This window comes from Vipera ursinii (genome assembly GCF_947247035.1).
Source record: "Vipera ursinii genome assembly, chromosome: 5".
Classification (NCBI taxonomy): Eukaryota; Metazoa; Chordata; class Lepidosauria; order Squamata; family Viperidae; genus Vipera; species Vipera ursinii.
In genome coordinates this window covers 46277666-46297519 of record NC_139518.1, presented here as the reverse complement: position 1 = coordinate 46297519, position 19854 = coordinate 46277666, and the positions used below count along the sequence as shown (strand labels likewise).

General features: G+C 38.5%; 1 protein-coding gene across 6 annotated transcripts in view; it reads left to right on the top strand.

Moving 5' to 3' along the window:
• The first annotated feature begins 1201 nt into the window (after positions 1 to 1201).
• The window catches only part of BTRC (beta-transducin repeat containing E3 ubiquitin protein ligase), a 178696-nt gene continuing 160043 nt past the window's right edge, over positions 1202 to 19854 (top strand). For 3 of the 6 annotated variants that reach the window (XM_083364360.1, XM_083364359.1, XM_083364357.1), the window contains exon 1: positions 1202 to 1404. In XM_083364360.1, the coding sequence (XP_083220486.1) occupies positions 1357 to 1404 (48 nt within the window). In that variant the 5' untranslated portion in view covers positions 1202 to 1356. The remainder of the gene's footprint in view (positions 1405 to 19854) is intronic. The other 3 variants (XM_083364362.1, XM_083364361.1, XM_083364358.1) reach the window with 2 other exon arrangements.

Genomic DNA, 19854 nt, shown 5'->3' with positions numbered 1-19854 from the left:
TGTTTGATATCACACCTTGCTTATTTTATCCCTACTTCTCCAAGGAACAGCTGTGGCTTTTGTCTGACTGACAGTACAGGACTAATTAATAGGATAAAAGAATCACTGAGGTGTAAGGGACACTTTGGTCAACAAACCTGATCTACAATCCTGCTTTAAAATCCAAATTAAAGCATTTCAAATTGAGTGTATTCCATCACATTGGTAATTCTGCTGTTGATTTGGGAAATTAGATCTTCCTGTTAAAAACTTTTTCCCAACATTCAGCTGGAATCTGCTTTCCTATAACTTAAGACCCCTCATGACTCTCCAAAGAAAACAGGTGAATGAGTAAATGAGTACCACCAGTACACAGCAGTTATTTTGGGTAGGAGACTAAAATGGTTACAATTGGAAACAAAAGTCATGACAAAGATTGCTATTGCAACACTTTTTTTTGCATGTAGAGAGAAGATCAAAGTGAGTCCCTCTGTGCTGGTCTTGAGGGGCTGTTCAATAAGTTGGGCTTTTGGTCCACTTGAGTTATTTGAGCCTCAGCAATTATTTGACGGTGGGTGGATGTACGCGTGTGTTAAAAACAATCCTAACAACACAAACACAGTACTATAGTGGAGTCCCTTTTTATTGAACAGCTAATTAAAAATGTTAATTCCCTCACTAAGCCACGGTATATTTAAGCTAATGCTTACTGAATAAACACAGCTGGAGCCACACAATATAGTAACATAGCATGAATTTATAGATCACAATGGCTGATCACAAGAGGTGCTGAGCCAAATGCATTCTTTGGTCAGGGTTTAGTCACTGCAAGCCCATTCTGTTCAATGATACAATTACATAATATATAGTGATGTATATATGTAATTATATATATATATATAGAAAAGCCCAACAGTATTGTCCTAAAAACGAATTCACAGAGGCTCGTTAAAAAAAACTTCAGTTTTCATCAGCTTTTCTCTCTCGGGATAGGAAGATTAAACGTGAAATCTTCTCCTCCTCCTTTACCTAATTCAGCTACTGTACTCAGCCGACAGCACAGCCACTTCTACGAGCCCCCACTTTTGCGCTCCATAAGAGGTGATTAGTGCAGCATTTTTCTCTCACGCAGGGATTGTTGGGAAGTGTAGTGTTTTGGATACTCTTGGCTGCTTCTCAGGAGCTCCCGGGGACTACATTTCCCGTTTACATGAGCCGGAGAACAACGGAGCCTTCTCTCTTAACAGCGCTGGCTACGGCCTTGCACTAAGTGAGAAAGAGAGAGACTTGGGGGAGGGGCGGCGTAGGCCCAAGGCCGGCAGAGGCCCGGAACTGGCGGAGGAACGGCAGGCGTACCAGAGGCGAATTGGCGAGGCTATGGACCCCGCCAAGGCTGTGGTACAAGAGAAAGCTCTGAAATTCATGGTAAGAAGGAAAAGAGTGGGAAGGGTATTGAAAGGAGAAGGGGGTTGGCGATGGTTGTTGCTGGTAATGGTAGTAGGAAACCGAGAAGGATGGGGATTTATTATGGAGAAGGAGAGATTTATATAGGTTAACTTCTCATAAGTGCAACAGTTATCTTTTAAATACGTTTAGGTACTCCGGGGGAGGGGGAAGACATATTGAGATTCTTACGGCGTAGTGAGAAAATAAAGAAAGCAAGTCATAGGTTTCCCCTTCGGGTTCCCCCCCCCCTTTTCCATTGATAATCCTCGGTTGTAGCGGGTTTGATATGGAAAGAAGTTCCCTGATTTGGGCTTTGTTTCTGTTTAGTTTTTTTTAATGGATTTTATAGAAATCTGGACCGAAGGCCTGGGTTTTATAATGAAGGAAGCCCAGAAGGCCAAGTTTTTTGGATCAGAACATTGCGAGGCTGGGAGTACACGTTGGAAGATGTGATGGGATTTAGGAAAAATGAAAATACTTGTTATTTTTTGAGGGGCTTGACGTAGATTAGCACCTGAACAATACGGGGTAAGAAGCTGGTACAAATATGTCTTTTTAAAAAGGTGGTTAGCAAGCCTAACTAAAGTATAGAAGAATTTAGGTACTCTTTGGGGGTCAACGCGGTTTGCAATTTACAAAGTAGACCATGATATGGAGGTTTTTTAAAATCAGTAAAATACTGAGTTCTGTTATAAATATTGAATGATAGAATTTTGGATTAGTTGTATTGCATTGGAAAAAGGTTCTATTTGTAAGAGGTTTTTTTAAGGCTAGATATGTGGTTGCTAAATGAAACCAAGGAATATAATCTCTACTCTGATGTATATTTTCTATGATGAGCATTTTTGTTGCCTTTCCTTATTTCATCTTGGTGTCATCTGACAGCAAAAGCTATGAGGATATTCTTCTCTCTAGGTACACACAAATTGGTGAGTTTATGCAGAAACTACAACATTTCCACTCCCATTCCCCTGAAACCATATGATCCACCTCCAGTCTTGTCATGTGTTGTAAATAGAATCATCTCTGAATAGAAATTGTCTCTAAAGCAATATAGACTATATCTGATCCACTTTTCTTCCCTGTTGCCCTAAAGGCTTTCATCCTGCTTTCATTGATATGCCAAGAAGTCTGCATTTCCCAGGCTTCTCCTTTGGACCAGTCACTCTCTTACAATCCGACTCAGCTCACAAAGTTGTGCAAAAAATAGGAGAAGGAAGGTGTGTTGGATATGTTCACTGCCTTGAGTAATTTGTAAAAATAGTAAAGGGATACAAATAAATTTATCCAATAACCACTATATCCAGTATCTCCATTGGTACAGCCAATTGCTGAGTTCAGAGAAAGGTAACCCACCCAAACCAAAATGCTTATCAGTAGTCCATCTGCCTGAAATATAAGACTCCCTGAATTTATTGACCCCCCAATAGTGTTCATTAATGGGGAAAAGATAAAAATGTAAAGATTGATTGTAAATTCAATGGCCTGTCTGCCCCATCAAAGCAGTTATGTATATTTGTATGGCAAAGCAATAGACATTTTTAAAATTTCTTGGGAGCTTATCAACATAGCTAGTGACATGTATTTTTCCTATAAAGTTTGCAGGTGTTGCATGTTTCCTAGTTTTCATATTGTACAATTTAAAGCTGATCTCTCAAAATTTGGTAGAAACAAACTGTAAGGCAGTGGAATTATGGTGGGCAGTGTGTACAGTCAGAAAGCTGATCCCTGCAGACATTGGAAGAACGTGTATGTTCTCATATTGAAAAGAGGGGGAGAGATAAGCCTCAATTTCAAAAAGTGTAGTAGCTGAATGAATTTACAGTATGTTAAGCTATTTTGTAGCTGTAGGGTGTGATTGCTAGGGTATATGTATTCTGTATTCTGCTGCCTAGTCCAGTTAATAATACCTTTGAAGAAGCAAATAATAGATTCTAACCAAATTGCATTTTGTTACTCATGTTTGAGTATAATCTGTAAATAATAAAGTTGGAAGGGACCTTGGAGGTCATCTAGTCCAACCCCCTGCTCAGGCAGGAAACCCTATACCATTTTGGACAAATGTCTGTCCAAGCTCTTCTTAAAAACTTCCAGTGTTGGAGCATTCATAGCGTCTGGAGGCGGATTGTTCCACTGATTAATTGTTCTGTCAGGAAATTTATCCTTAGTTCTAGGTTGCTTCTCTCTTTGGTTAGTTTTCATCCATTGCTTCTTGTCCTGCCTTCAGGTGCTTTAGAGAATAGCTTGACTCCCTCTTCTTTGTGGTAACCCCTGAGATATTGGAATACTACTATCACAGACATGTCAAACACAAGGCCTGGGGGCCGGATCTGGCCCGCGAAGTGGTTTCATGTGGCCCACGAAGCCATCCTGGAAACAGTGAGGAAACGGCCCCCACTGCCTTGGCCCTGGCGCAGAGACCCTCTTTCTGCCAGAGACCCTCAGATCTGTCCCACTCCTGCCCAGGCCCCTATAGGCACCCTTGATGCGAACGATGTAGAGCTGGCCACGCCCACCCAGTAGGCCATACACACTCTAGCCACGCCCACCCAGTAGGCCACGCCCACCCTGGCCATACCCACCCGGCCCCTTGAGGGCAACCACAATGCTGATGCGGCCCTCAATGAAATTGAGTTTGACACCCCTGTACTATCATGTCACCCTTAGGCCTTCTTTTCATTAAACTATACATACCCAATTCCAGCAACCGTTCCCTATATGTTTTAGCCTCCAGTTCCCTAATCATCTTTGTTGCTCTTCTCTGTACTCTTTCTAGAGTTTCAACATCTTTTTTGCATCGTGGTGACCAAAACTGGATACAGTGTTCCAAGTGTGGCTTTATCAAGGCATTGTAAAGTGGTATTAATACTTCATGTGATCATATATTGAAAGGGCATCATATGAGTTTGGTAGTCTAGGATATACTGCCTTTATTGTGATATATTTGTGTTAATATGAATATATGATTTATGTTTTCTCACACCTGTGGCTATTTTATATATCATCTGGACAAATATACTATTGAGGGAAAAGATATTACATACTTCTGCCTTTCATAAGAAACATTCCTGATCTACTTTCTTTTTTGGAATACCATTTACCTTATAGATTTGGTGTATTTTTAAAAATACTTGTCTGTGTTTATCTTCATAAAGCACATTGAAAAATGGCTTTTTCTGTAGAAAGAAGGACCTCCAAATAATTTTTTGTAATTTAAAGTAAAGCTAGAATCTTTTGGAAGATTGCAGATTCCATAATTAGTATCATTATCTGTATTGGCTATACTTGATCAGCATAATACTAATCAAAAGTTAATTTACCAAACAGTTAAAATCATTTAACAAGCAGCTACTCTACCCTTTCCTCTTTTAGTCCTTGGAAGAGCACCAGGTTAAATCAATCTCTGTTAAACCCTGTATTACCATTATGGTTTTGCTTGGGAACTTTTCCTGACAAGTCTTCAGCAATTTATGGCATTGGATTTAAAGATTTAGGGTATTTCTTGTTTTCTGATTCTGTTATTCATTATTAGTAAAAGTACTAATCATTCAGCCTCCAGGAAAGCAATCAACAAATTGCTTAACTGAAAGGCAAGATTAGCAAATATGAGCTGAAAGAACATTCTAAGATTTAGTTTTTCCTTTGAAAAACTTTCCAAGTAGTAGCTGCAAGCATGAACTTTGTCTTTTCCACCTCTTGTACTGTATTCTGATGCTCTTGTTTAAATGGGGGTGTGAATTGTTCCTTACTTTGATGGAATAATTTTGCCCCTGTTGGATGGCTATGAACACAGGCTGGTGAGTGGGGATCTTCTGACCAACACTATATTCCTCCCTTTCCAGGTTACTGGTATTTGTGATTATTGGGGAAGAAATGTTTTCCTCTGGAGGGACAGCAAATCACTTTGACTACTTTGCCTAATTATACAGTGCGTGTCCCCGTTCTCCCCCCCCCAATATTTCCCCATATTGCTTGGGATACTATAATCAGGAATGTGGAAAAGAGCAGATGGAGACAGCAGTAAACCCACAAGCATCTTCAGTCAGCCAGTAGGGACTCGAGTTTTCCTCCTATCCCTCATTCTCTATGCTGCTTCTGGGCATTTTCACAGAGGTTCCCTTGCATTCTAGAAACTGGTAGTTGATTTTTTTTTTGCATGTGTGTGGATGCATATCTTGTGTATAGATCATTTCGACTTCTCTCTCAACTGCAAACTCATAATATCTTCCTCTGAGAAGAGGACAGATGTGATGAATATTCCATTCATGAAGAAAACTTTCATTCAGAATTGGGAAGGAGAAAGTAAGAAAGCTAAAAGAAAGGTACAAAACTATTCTTGAACAGACTTAGATAAAAGATAGCCAACCATCCTTGCTGTTATGTCTTCAAAAGAAACATAACTGCTGGCTTTTTTTGTCAGGTATTTGTATTGCGGATTGATTTGAGTTGCATCAAAATATTTTTCAGTAGAGAATTCCTATTACTTTGCAGTGATAAATTAAGTACTTTTCTTTTGATTCCAGGTATGTTATGTAAGCATATGGGTTGTTGGTCAAGAGAGCTACCCTGTTTTTTTCTGGTTCCTTGATCTTGCAGATTGTATATAATATATGAGCGCCACAAGCAATAATAAAAATAGTGCATTAACAATAATACAATATTAAATCCTTTCAGTTTGGACTATTTGTAAGCAAATAGTTTCTTGAATAGTTACTATTAAGTATACATATTCTATATATACCTGTTTTAATTAGGGTATAATTAAACATAAAATACTAAATAATAATAGATTGTAAGTAAAGGATATTCTGAGGATGCAGCCTGGGCAGTTCCAGCTTTTCTACAATAAAATCTATATTTAGCATAGGGCAATAAAAGCTATGAAATAACTTGAAAAGATTTTCAGAGCCAATGCAAATGTAAAGAAAATATTGTAGATAGTTTGTATTTTCTGTAACTTAACATGAATTGGGTTTTGGAATTTTTGGTATGGGTCTGGGTCCGGGTCCGGGTTACCTTTTTTTTGGGCCGCGCTCGGCGGTGGTGACGATGGCGGCGGCGGCCCGGCTTTGGTGGTGACAGGGACGATGATATGCTCCGGACGCTCGGGGATTCATCAGCTGGCTTTAGGGCCATTTTTGTTTGTGCCGGCGTTCTGAGACTGTCGCCCCGTTCGCGGGGGCCGGCTGCTGACTCTGGTGCCTTTGGGCTTTTGATCTTTTCGCCGGCGGCGGGACTTCCATGTGGCCCCAAGCCGCCTTGGTCCGCTTTGGTGGTGGTGTCGCCCTCGGGCCGTTTTGGCGGTGGAGAGGGTGACTATTATTACTCACCTTGGCGACGATGGTGGACCTATTCTCTTGCTTCAGGCCGCCTCTTATGGCGACGGCGTCTTCGGACCGCTTGGCTGGCGAAGAAGACGACCGGGAGTCATCTTACCGGAGCAAGGACGACATGGGGCTCCTGCATCGTGTATCACACTTTTTACCATCTGCCTACCTATCCTCTCCCCTCTCCCTTTGGACTTTCGACATACCTGGGTTTTAACTTTTGTATAGTATTGTATTTTTATTTATATGCCCTGTGAACCGCCCTGAGTCCCCAGGGAGAAGGGCGGTATATAAATTAAATAAAACGTAAACGTAAATGTAAAACCTCAGGGACCACCTGCTGCCGGCGTCAACTCCCCTCCGCCCTGTGCACTCCCACAGAGAGGGCCTCCTCAGGGTGCCTCCGGTCAGGGAATGCCGACTGGTGGCCCCCAGGGGGAGGGCCTTCTCTGTGGGCGCTCCGGCATTATGGAACCAACTGCCGGTGGAGCTCCGGATGACATCAGACCTCCGAACCTTCCGTCGCGGCCTGAAGACCCACTTATTTGAATTAGCTGGTCTGGCCTGATGGGGGATTATGGGTTTTTAAATTGTTGTTTTTAGTATTGTATTATTGTTTTTTAACTGGGCACTGGTTTAATCTTCTTTTAACTTTTGTATCGTTATTTATATATGCCCTGTGAACCGCCCTGAGTCCCTAGGGAGAAGGGCGGTATACAAATCAAATAAAACCTAAACCTAAACCTAAAAGATGTTGCCCTGGACAAAGTCGTTATCCCATCTCCTTCATACTGAATTATTTTCAAGGAGCCCGTTCATTAACTTCTACATTTAGACAAGAAAAAACCAAACGTACAGGTATAGTATAGGTGGTACCTTGCTCAATATTAGCAGCTGTGAGAGGGATCTTGGAGTCCTAGTGGACAATCACTTAAATATGAGCCAGCAGTGTGCTGCAGCTGCCAAAATAGCCAACACTGTGCTAGGTGCATTAACAGAGGGATAGAATCAAGATCACGTGAAGTGTTAATATCACTACAATGCCTTGGTAAGGCCATACTTGGAATACTGCATCCAATTTTGGTCACAATGATGTAAAAAAGATGTTGATACTCTAGAAAGAGTACAGAGAAGAGCAACAAAGACGATTAGGAAACTGGAGGCTAAAACATATAAGGAATGGTTGCTGAAATTGGGTATGTCTAGTTCAGGGGTAGGCAACCTTGGCTCTTTTATGACTCGTGGACTTCAACTCCCAGAATTCTTGAGCCAGCCATGCTGAGGGGAAAGAGAGGTTTCCATGCTGAGCCATGCTGGCTCAGGAATTCTGGGAGTTGAAGTCTACGGGTCATAAAAGAGCCAAGGTTGCTTACCCCTGGTCTAGTTTAATGAAAAGAAGGACTAAGGGTGACATGATATTCCAATATCTCAGGGGTTGCCACAAAGAAGAGGGAGTTAAGCTGTTCTCTAAAGTACCTGAAGGCAGGACAAGAAGCAATGGATGGAAACTAACCAAAGAGAGAAGCAACCTAGAACTAAGGAGAAACTTCCTGACAGAATAATTAACCAGTGGAACAACCTGTCTCCAGAAGCTGTGAATGCTCCAACACTGGAAGTTTTTAAGAAGAGATTGGACAGCCATCTGTCTGAAATGGTATAGGATTTCCAGCTTTTTTATTATTAGTATTACTACTACTACTACTACTACTACTATTATTATTATTATTATTATTATTATTATTATTATTATTATTATTATCTCTTTAAAATGTAAGATGTTCCGAGTAGCGCAGTTTTTTGTAGCTTTGCTGGAGTTATTGCAGGAAGCTGCAGTTTCTTGATGTATTTTGCAAAGTACCTTCCAGCTGCTGCTATTATTATTATTATTATTATTATTATTATTATTATTATTATTATTATTATTATTATTATTTGTTGTTGTTGTTGTTTGGCATCAATCCTGAGCATTAATACTGCTCCTTATCATTGCTCTTCAAAGATTTTGAGGACCTTCCCAATTACACAACTTATTTGGAAACAAATATTTTAGGTGACCTTCATGGATTAGTTTATGATGTTACTTCCTTGAATACTAATACCCTCAAGGACATCATTATTGAAAACTTGTATTTCATTCATATTACTGTAAGTTATATATTATTTGTTAGATTTTTAGACAGCTGCAATTACAGTATATGGCTTGTCTCGAAAATGTCTTTAGTGCTGATGATAGGTAAGGAGCTTCTCCGGCAGGGTTTTTATCTTTCCGTGGGCAGGAATTGGTTTATGAATCTTTCATGCCTATTTTTGGTGGATAAACTGTTCAACAAGCAAAAGAATGATCACTCGGCTTATTATATGCAATTGGCTTCAGAAATGACCTTTACTATCAATTACATAGATATTTCTCATTTTTTTTCCTATCGTTTCTAGTTCAGATTTCTCTTTTTTTACCATAGAACTTTAAAAAATATGTATGTTTGTATATCCATAGGAAGCTTTTATACTGCAGACCAGGGTTGGAAATTTGGAGGGTTCCCTTTTGAATTGAGGTTAAAATTTATTAAAGTTGCTTTTCACTGACTTTTTTTGTTACTTATTTTTCTGCCTGATTAAGAGATAGTAAATCTAACTCTTGTCAATTTTTGTTTTTTGCACTTTGTTTTTGTTATCTCAAAAACAGAAAGCATGCAGAACATGGCTGTTTTAATTCTAACCACTCCCTTTGCTGGTTGTGGCCATACATGTTTACTATATAATATACTGATCACATTTTTCCCTTTCATGATGAGCAACATTACTGTGTATTGAAAAGGAAAAATAAAGTGTGGATATGGTTCCTTGTATCTATATCATAGACAGCATTTCTACTGGCTATAAGATTATACCTTTTAGTTTGGGCACATTTTGGTCAGTGTGCCCTAAGTGTAATCAAAGTTCAGTTTTACCTCAAGCATACTCCTATTCTGTAGAAGTTAGCATTTCTTTAGATTAGTCCTTGCAATTGGTATGGAGGTATATTTAGTAAATTGATACACCCAGAATGGTTTAAAATTCTTTTAATAATTAAACAATTGGAAGGTAATATAGAATGTGTGTGTGTGGGGGGGTTTATATAAAATTAAATGCAAACTGATGTAAGAAAAAAATGAAAGTGAAAGCTAAAAGTACAACAAAAAAGTAGAGGAAAATATAAGCAAGTGAAAAAATAAAAAAGTTTCCATCTCTATTATTCCAGCATACCTTTCTTCTTTCTATAATCCTGTCTTAATATCATGGGCATGGGTTTAATCCTTTTTTAATTTTTGTATTGTCTTTCTTTTTATATATGCCCTGTGAACCGCCCTGAGTCCCTACCAAGGAGAAGGGCGGTATATAAATCAAATAAACTATAAACTATAAACTATAAATCATAAATTGTAAATCATTTTTTTCTGCTGTATGCAAAAAGTTTATAAAGGGCTTCTAGTCAGCACTAAAAGTACTATATAGTCTTTTTTCAAAGAAGTTGAGTTAATCATCAAGTTCCATCATCTTTACCAATCATAGGAAGTTAATATGGGGTTTCAAGCATAGTCTGTTTCTAGGCTTCACATTTTATGGAGGCAGTCTCAGAAAATAAAAGGGGTAAGTGTAGCTCACTATTCTATCAGGGTTATTCCGAAATAAACCTCCATTTGGTTATCAATGACAGACACTCGCAGATACAGAACTTTTATTTAACACATTAGAAAACTACAGCATTACATTACTTTTCGACATAATCGCCATTCAAATTGAGGTGCTTGTCATAACGTCTTACAAGTTTTGAAATTCCTTAGTAGTAGTCGCTCAGCACCAAATCAGGGCTATAGAGGGAGTGATCAAAAACATCCTAAAGGAACTGCTTCAAACGTTCTTGGGTGCATCTAGCAGTGTGTGGGTGAGCACTTTCGTGAACCAACACCACACCGGATGTCGGCATGCCCTGATGCTTGTTATGGATGGCTCGTCTGAGTTTTGGTAATGTTTCACAGTAGACTTCTGAATTGATGATCGAAACACACTCCCTGAACTTCACTAGCAATACTCCTTTGGCATTTTCACATTTGGCGGGATTTTCGATGGCACCACTTCCGGTGTGGTGTTGGTTCCATTATTATGTGTAATGCCCTCCCTACACATTTGGTCTTTATCCAAATTCCTCCTTTTAACAATGTTGAAAAAGTGATAGGAATGGGGTTTTTACATCAATCTAAACATTCATTTTATGTTTCCTTTAGCTTGCATTTTTCATATACATGCATACAGAGAAAGCCAGGAACATCTGAAAGAGTTCTGCAAACCTGGAAAAAAAGTTCCCATTATTTTTCATTATTCAATTAGAGGTGCTTCTTATCTGTTCCTGAACATCTTTGAGCACATTTTTGAAGGATTATGCAGCTGTAATAATTATAGTGGATGCAACTTTCATTACGTAAGGATTATAGCCATACTATTTTCTTAATTGTATTTTTTAAAGATGGATGCTTATTATTTCTGAACAAGTGTGCTCAGTATGTACATTGTAAATCTAATCAATATTTTATTATGAAGTATTTAAGAAATCCATAAAGCTTAGAACAATTCCTTAAACTTGTTTTGACACAGGTTGCATCCAAATTTATAAGGATAGTATGGATAAGATTAATGTCCAGTACATTTGAGTAAATTTTCAAATTTCATGCATGATTCTTAAAAGCACAGTGGAATAGCTGGAATTTTGAGTAAATAAAGTCCTATAGTTTTCTATGTGTGACTGCATCAAAAATGAATTTCTTTTTCTTCCAAAGTAGCTTCAAATGGTTTTGCTAAATGTAGGAATGTTGTGATGATTATCTTTTTAATTAAAATGAGAAATCTTTGTTTAAAGTGGCATTCTTTTTTATGGCCTCTTACAGTCTCTGTAACAATCATTTCTTAAGTCTGAATGTTTTTAATTCCAGGAATCCATTTATATAAAACTATGCTTAGACTTAATTAAAGAACCATTTCTTACAAAGCTTGTAAATAGCCAGGAAAAAGGGAAGGACAGGAAATAAAAATGACATTCATGCAAACAAACTGATTCTTACAAGGTATGTAATATGCTATAAAAATACAATAAAGCCTTTTTTATAAGAGTTCATATTTTCTGATCCTTGTTTTCAAAGGTATTTAAGAAAGATATCAAAGTTCGGTTGACTCAACATCTGTTTTCTTGAATGGGCCAGCAGCTACTTCAGGTTTCATGTAATTAGCAGTGCACACAGCTAAACTACATTTGTTTAGATGTCTAATTAAAAATGCCTTTGCAATTCATTATTAGGTTTCTTTTGTCTTAGTTTTATCATATTTGAATGCCTTTTTAAAAAAGACAATTGTGGGTAATTTCATTGGAAGACATATACGTCTTGGTTTCACATTTTTTTTATTTGGAATTGAAGGTTTGTAAATAATCAAATTAACAACATTTTTTAAAAAATTTCTAGACATTAAAAAACCTCACTAGCACCTTTCTGAGGTTATCTCCTTTACCATTTCACCAGACTTCATCACTTTCTGTTTTGATATTTTTTATTAGAGACAGTTTTGCTAATGAACCTATGGAGCATCCTAAATTATTTTTTCTCACTTCCTTTAGAAAGTGGAAACTCTTTCTTGAAGAATCTAGCAGTCTAACGTCATTTTGTTTTGTTAATTAGATACTGAAGGTATCACACTGATTGTCTAGATGTGGTATCTTGAGTTTTGGAAGAGGATAAATTTAGATTGAGTCTTTCTTGTGTTGTCAGTCTTGAGAGTACTGTGCTATGGTCCTTATTTTAAGATTGCATTCCCTGGTCAAAGCAAGTTACAATTAACCCATTTCTGTGAGTAGTGCAGGTTTAGTGTTCTGCTATTAAACCACATCTGATAGTGGTGGTTGCGCATTTATAGCTAGGTTGATTATTTGACATCTTGAGTGAGTCTAAAAGTCTAAATTGAGACTACATATATAGATAAGTCTACAGTGGTTAAATACCACTGTTTTTAAAAATGCTTTCTAGTTTTTTACTCATCAAAGCTGAGAAAATAGAATAATTACATCTAGCCTTTCTATTTGTTTTGTGTGCTGTATGTATATGAGTGGAATTTCTTCTTTTCCATTACTTAGAATAGAAAGTTACAGTGGGCTTTGGAGAAAAGGAATGAGTGATATTTGTTGTCTTTGACAGTGTATAGTCCATGTGAGTGCTAAAAGTACCAGACTGGTTTTATTTTATTTATTTATTTTATTGGATTTGTATACCGCCCTATTCCCGTAGGACTCAGGGCGGTTTACAGGGCAGTTAAAACCATGAATACAAAAAATTAAAAACAAAACAATTAAATTAAATTCCAGCCCCAAGAGTAAATCTAAAACCCAGTTAAATTAACAACCCCACAGTCTGGACCAAACAGATCGAACAGATCGAAGAGCCAAGTTTAAGCTGCAAGAAAATCCTAATCTGCTCAAACATGCCTTAATAAATGATCAAAGTTGTCTTAATAGTCCATATGCATACATCTTAACCATCTGTATGTTCTATTAACATTTGTTTGCTCAATTAAAAATATTTTGAAATATTTTATTCAGATTACAAGTAAAAATAGTAAAAAGCCTCAGTTGTAGTTCTAATGGGAGTACCATACTTGTTTTCTTCTTGGTTATTCCTGCAAACTTTAGCAAAGAATAGGTTGTAAATATATGTGATGACAGTGGTGCTAAAGTAAACATTACAATTTTATTACAGTGCTTTGAGAATGGGAAAATGTTATATATTACTTGGTTATTTCCAGTAACACTTGCTGGAAACTCAGTGTAAACAGATCCATGGTTCGCCTGGTGCGGCAGTTGCGGCCCTATCTAGACCGGGATGCCCTGTGTACGGTCACTCATGCGCTCGTGACCTCTCGTCTTGACTATTGCAATGCTCTCTACATGGGGCTTCCCTTGAAGACCACTCGGAGGCTCCAACTGGTACAGAATGCGGCCGCGAGAGTTGTCTTGGGAGTTTCCCGGTACTCTCATGTTACACCTTTGCTCCGCGAGCTGCATTGGTTACCAGTTGTCTTCCGGGTGAGGTTCAAGGTCTTAGTGATGGTTTTTAAGTCCTTACATGGCATGGGTCCGGAATACCTCGGGGACCACCTGCTGCCGGCGTCGACTCCCCTCCGCCCTGTGCGTTCCCACAGAGGGGGCCTCCTCAGGGTGCCTCCAGTCAGAGAATGTCGGCTGATGGCCCCCAGGGGGAGGGCCTTCTCTGTGGGCGCTCTGGCTTTGTGGAATCAGCTGCCGGTTGAGCTCCGGATGGCACCGGATCTCCGCTCCTTCCGGCGTGGGTTAAAGACCCATTTATTTGAACAAGCTGGCCTGGCCTGATGGGGAGTTACTTAGGGTTTTAATATTTATATATATTTTCTATTGTTTTTACTGTGGGCAATAATTTAATTCTTTTTTTAACTTTTGTATTTTTGTAGTTTTATGATATGCCCTGTTCACCGCCCTGAGTCCTTCGGGAGAAGGGCGGTATAAAAATTTAATAAACCTAAACCTAAACCTTTATGTCCATGTAGATAAATTGTTATAAAATGTATATTGTTTTATCTGGGCGATTATTTAATTCTTTTTTAATTTTTGTACTTTCTATTTATATGTGCCCTGTTCACCGCCCTGACTCCCTCGGGAGAAGGGCGGTATACAAATTTAATTAATAATAATAATAGTAATAATAATAATTAATAATAATAATAATAATAATAAAAATTGTTTTCTTGCACATTTGGGGAATTCTGTTTTGGAGGGACCTTTTTCAGCTGTGTACAAGAATTGGCTCCTTTCATCATAACTGAAAGGATGTTTTCCAGTGCATTGAAGCTCTACAAATCATTTATTGGTTCCTCATTCTTTTAGCATTTATATAAAAGTTAAATAAATGTTTTGTATCTTCCTTTTAAGGTTTGCGAATGGATTTTATTCTGTTTGAGCTACAGTACAAAGGAAATACAGGGATCAAGTTAACAATGTTTTGGAGGTTTTTATTTCATTTGCTTCATTAAATATATGCAATTAGTAAAAAGCAAATGGTGAATTTGCTAACACATCATTGAACTATTTAGCTTCTTGGATTGAGAAAAGTGGAATTAGTGCTCCGTGCCCTTTTTAGCATCTATACTATAGGCAATAGGAAGAATGGGTTGACCTTAATATTTGTTTCCATTAAATTGCCGCCTTGCAGCATTTAGTTTGTACTGAATGAAAAGCTTAATTTCACGCCCTGATTAGTGCTAGTATATGCAGGTAGATATTTATTTTATATGGCTAAGCGGGTCTTCCTTGGCAAATTATTCACCAGCCAGCAGCACTATAATTTCTCATGAGTAGTTAGTGCTAAATTATAGTTCTTGTTAAGGAGCAAATCAAAACAATACTGGATGCTAACCTTTTGACTAGGTACGAGTGATGGGAAGGCAGAGGTAATAGAGAGACAGCACAAAATTAGACTGAGGGAAAGTGAAAGAATACAGGTAGTCCATGACTTACAATCATTTGTTTGGTGATCATTCAGAGTTACAGCAGCACTGAAAAAGTGACATGATTGGTTTTCACACTAATGACTGTTGCAGCATCCCCACAGTCACATGATGAAAATTTGGGCACTTAACAATTAGCATGTATTTATGACAGTTGCACTATCCTGAGGTTGTGTGATCACCATTTGTAACCTTCGCAGCTAGCTTCTGACAAAGTCAAAGGGGGAAGTCAGATTTGCTTAATAACCTCATGATTCACTTAATAACTTCAGTGATTTGCTTAACAACTGTGGCAAAAAGGTTGTAAAATGGAGCAAATCTCACTTAACAACTTCCTTGCTTAACAACATACATTTACAATTGTGGTTGTAAATCGAGGACTATCTGTAGAGGGGTTTTTTTTGTGTGTGTGAATGAAGAACTTGGAAGAAGAAGTCTGGACTCTGTACCTCTTGAAAATCATCACATAGATGCTTTGAGCAGACTTTATGTTCTTCGTTGTGTGGGATGGGAAAATGATCAGTGATCCCAGAATAATTGTTTATGTTTTGTTTTATTTGCAAATGATGGAAGATTATCTGTGTCTCTATGACTGTGAGAGAATGCTTCTGTTTTTATTCCAAGTTATTTTGGGCTTTAGTTTATATCATTGTTTTGTTATATATATGTATGTATGTATGTATGTATGTATGGATAGATAGATAAATAGACGAAGGGAGGATTTTTGTTACAGGTTACTGCAAAGTTAATTGCATTAGAATTATAAAAGAGGTGGATTTTGTACTTTTATTAGAGGTAAGCAAAATGCAAATAAAAGTGTTCAAACGTTTGACTTTGTAACTCTTCATCAGGCTAGCTGATACAAAAAGGAAAGGTTGGGAGAAAAAAAGTAAAGGTCTGATCCTAGTCAGAAATCTCTCTGTACATCCCATAAGAGACCAATCTGAATTACAATGAACTGTTCAGTTTTCAGAAATGGGAAGGGAGGGGATTATGCTTGCTATTTTGCTGGTAAATGCTATGTAATTTGAAACACATACTGAGGTATAAAATCCATTTTCTCTCTTTTTCCCCTCTTCCTCTCCCTCTTCTCAATCGTAGGCACCAAAATATTGCTCCCCAATAATTGTATACCATGTCACCTCTCCAAGATAAATCTAAAGAGCAAACTTCATGGTTGTGACACATCTTTTTCTTCCTTGGGTTTTGAATCTTTAGCCTGCTGAAGAGTAGTGAGAGCTCAGAGAAGTTGTGGAATGTTTGTTACTTGCGAGCAAGTATTGCCCAACTATGGAGTTGTGTTATTTTTGTTTTAATGAACCAGAGTGAATATTCATATATTTCTTAAAGCATTGTAATGTTTATGCAGCAGGTTTTCCACCTTAATTGAAAGTACTTTCTTCTGTTTCTTGTGCAACCAATCATTGTCTAAATACCTTTGCAAAACATATTTTCTCTAGGCGGGATATTTTTTTAAAAGGCTATTGTAACTACAGCTAATCCAGGCACAACTGGAAAGGATCCAATCTGGGTTGGTCAACTGGAGCAGAGGTTTAGTCTTCTAACCTTTTGGACTCATGCTGGAACCCATCTTCAGGGAACTTTCTCTCATCAGAATGTGAGAGACTGACACAAATTGGATCTTGAAACATTATCCTAGGACAGGGGTCGGCAACCTGAAAAAGGAAAAGAGCACCTGGGAACCGGTTCCATCACACACAAAAAAAGTGGGAGCCGCGTGCGTGTGTCCCGGCAGCTTTCCCAACAAGTGGCGCCACTGCCCATTCCGAGAGGTGCGCGCGCACCTCTCGGAACAGGCAGCGGCGCCGCTTGTTGGAAAAGCTACCGCGGCCTGTTTGCAGAGCTGCCGCCTTTGGCAGCCTGCAAACGTGCTGCGGCAGCTTTCCGAAAGAGCGGCGCCGCTGCCCGTTCGCGCGGAGGTGCGCGCGCACCTCTCCAAAGGTTTGGAGAGGTGCGTGCGCACCTCCGCTCGTTCGGAGAGGTGCGAGCGCACCTCTCAGAGCGGGCAGTGGCGCCGCTTGTTGGGAAAGCTGCCGCGGCCCGTTTGCAGGCTGCTGCCTTCCTCTGAAGGTGGCAGCTGTGCAAACAGGCCGCGGCAGCTTTCCCAACGGTTTGGAGAGGTCTGCGCGCACCTCCGCCCATTCGGAGAGGTGCACGCACACCTCTCCAAACGGGCGGTGCCACTCTCCATTTGGAGAGGTGCGCGCGCACCACTGCCCGTTTGAAGAGGTGCGCGCGCACTGGGCGGCTGGGAGCTGCAGGAGACGGCTCAAAGAGCCGCATGCAGCTCCGGAGCCGCGGGTTGCCGACCCGTGTCCTAGGACATGTACATTTGCCTTCATTCATAACTGGTAAAGTCTACGTTGTGGGGATTGAGTCAAGCACTTGGCATTTGTCAAATATAATTCGTTCAGAGATTTTCTTACGGATTTTCTTAAAAATTTCAGATTTTGGACATGATAATTTGTGTATGCCGCAGAACAGAATATTCGTTTTAGCTTAACCTTTAACTTTTGTACAGTGTAGCCTATCCTAAAATGATTGTTTCTGATTGGTGTAGTTAAGATCCATAGCTTTTCACGGATTTATCAAATAAGTATAAGACATTACTAAATAAATAGTTTTGGGGAACTTGAGGCAGCCATTTAGATTTTCCGCTTGAATAAATGCAAACAATACTACCCAATTCTCATCTTTTGGCAGGTCTAGTTTTTATCATTGGTAGTCACAACCATATAATTAAATACACCAGCAAATGGAATATGAGATGGAACATGCAGAATCCTTTATACACTCCAAAGAGGAAGGACATGCACTGCATAAGTTAGTAGAAGATATTATTTCTTATTTCATGCCAGAAATAATTACATTCCATTTGGAAATATTCAAACATTTTATAGGAGTATATCAGTAATTGAACAAATCACTGAGCAAAATTACCTCTCAACTGAAGTATCAATTGGCTATTGGGCAGCTTTAAAAAGAACATGGATGCTTTCCTTTAATAGGAAAGATGGGGCATAGAATAGTGTCTATATTTCTACCGAGTCTTAAATACACTGATAATAGAAACATCCCTTGCTTTCCTAGCATTCTTCTGTTCCTTTAACTATGTTTTGGTTAATTTTACAATTGGCTACCCACCTGTTATAATACTTTTTATCATTAAACAAAATTAATTTTAAAAATGGTCTGGTGCTGTCTGCTTTTAATGGAATTGGAGTTTCTTTAGACCTATAATCTGCCTCATGAGGCTTGTCTGTCTTCTAGGAAGTACAGCATTGCATCATTAAAATATCACCCCCTGCAGAGAAAAAACATCAGTCCTGTTCACTAAATGGCAATGCTGAAGCGGTGACAAGTGTTTGTAAAAACTGTATTAAAAATTCATTTATTCTTAGCTAAGCATTTAGCTAAGCATAAATGAATTTAACAAATAACGGATAATAATAAATTACTGTGCTCTTGTTGTTAACAAATATGTCTGTGCAAAGGACCACATAAAAATAATAAATGTTCTTCCATCCCAGCAGTAGTTCTATGGTACCAAAAGGAAGCTGCAGTTCTGAATTCAATAGCTTTCGAATGGAGAGCCTTGAAGCAAGATTGCAGGATGGGACTAGACTTCCTTACAGAATTATGTGATCAAATTCATATTGCCACGTTCGTTTGACATTGTTCACCTGAAGCAGGAAATTTTTCATAATCAGTAGCCCCCTGACTCTCATATCAAAGGAATAACACTGGTAGGTTAATGTCAGCCATGTTTTTTTGTTTTTTGTTTTGCTTTATATGTGATGCCAGTGTTTGGCCCCATAATTTTCTCAGCTTGCTTTATTTCTCTTTTTTATATACGGAGGAGAGGCAGATATTTAAGAACCCTTCTTGCACAAAAAGGCTTATTCTTTCTTGCTACATAATTAGCACTTGTTTATGACACAACCTCTGATCTGATTTTTAAAACAAATTGCACAGTAAAGAAGCTGATATTTAAACTGTATGGTAACCATGGCTCCAGCTGTGATTCAAATATTGTAAGCCTTCAGGGGTTGTATTAGGCTTAGAAAATAGGAACTGAGGCCTGTAATTTAATGTCTGTCTTTTAAAAACTGCATTTTTAGGAGAAAAAAATGCATTCCATAGAATTTAAAATATTGACTCATTCTGAGAAAACAGCCTTTTCAAACCTCACTAGAGACTACTCAGATCCATTAACTTAACAGTGGAAGAAGGAGGAAAGGAAGGCTATAAAACAAAAAAATCCGTTAAAGATTGCAGGAAAATGATGACCAGCATGAAATCAAAGTGAGATAATGGCTTCAGAACACTGGGAGGGAGAACATTGAGAAGGCAACCTAGAAGTCAAGTAAAATATTCAGAACAACATTTGAGTTTTAGTGTAAAACTGAAATGCTGAAGGTAGTTCATCTGGATAATGCGCTGAATTGTGTTGGTGATAAATGGAATCATGCTTGTAAAATGTGTACAGAAAGGTTTTGTTTCAATTTCTGCACAAAACAATTATGTT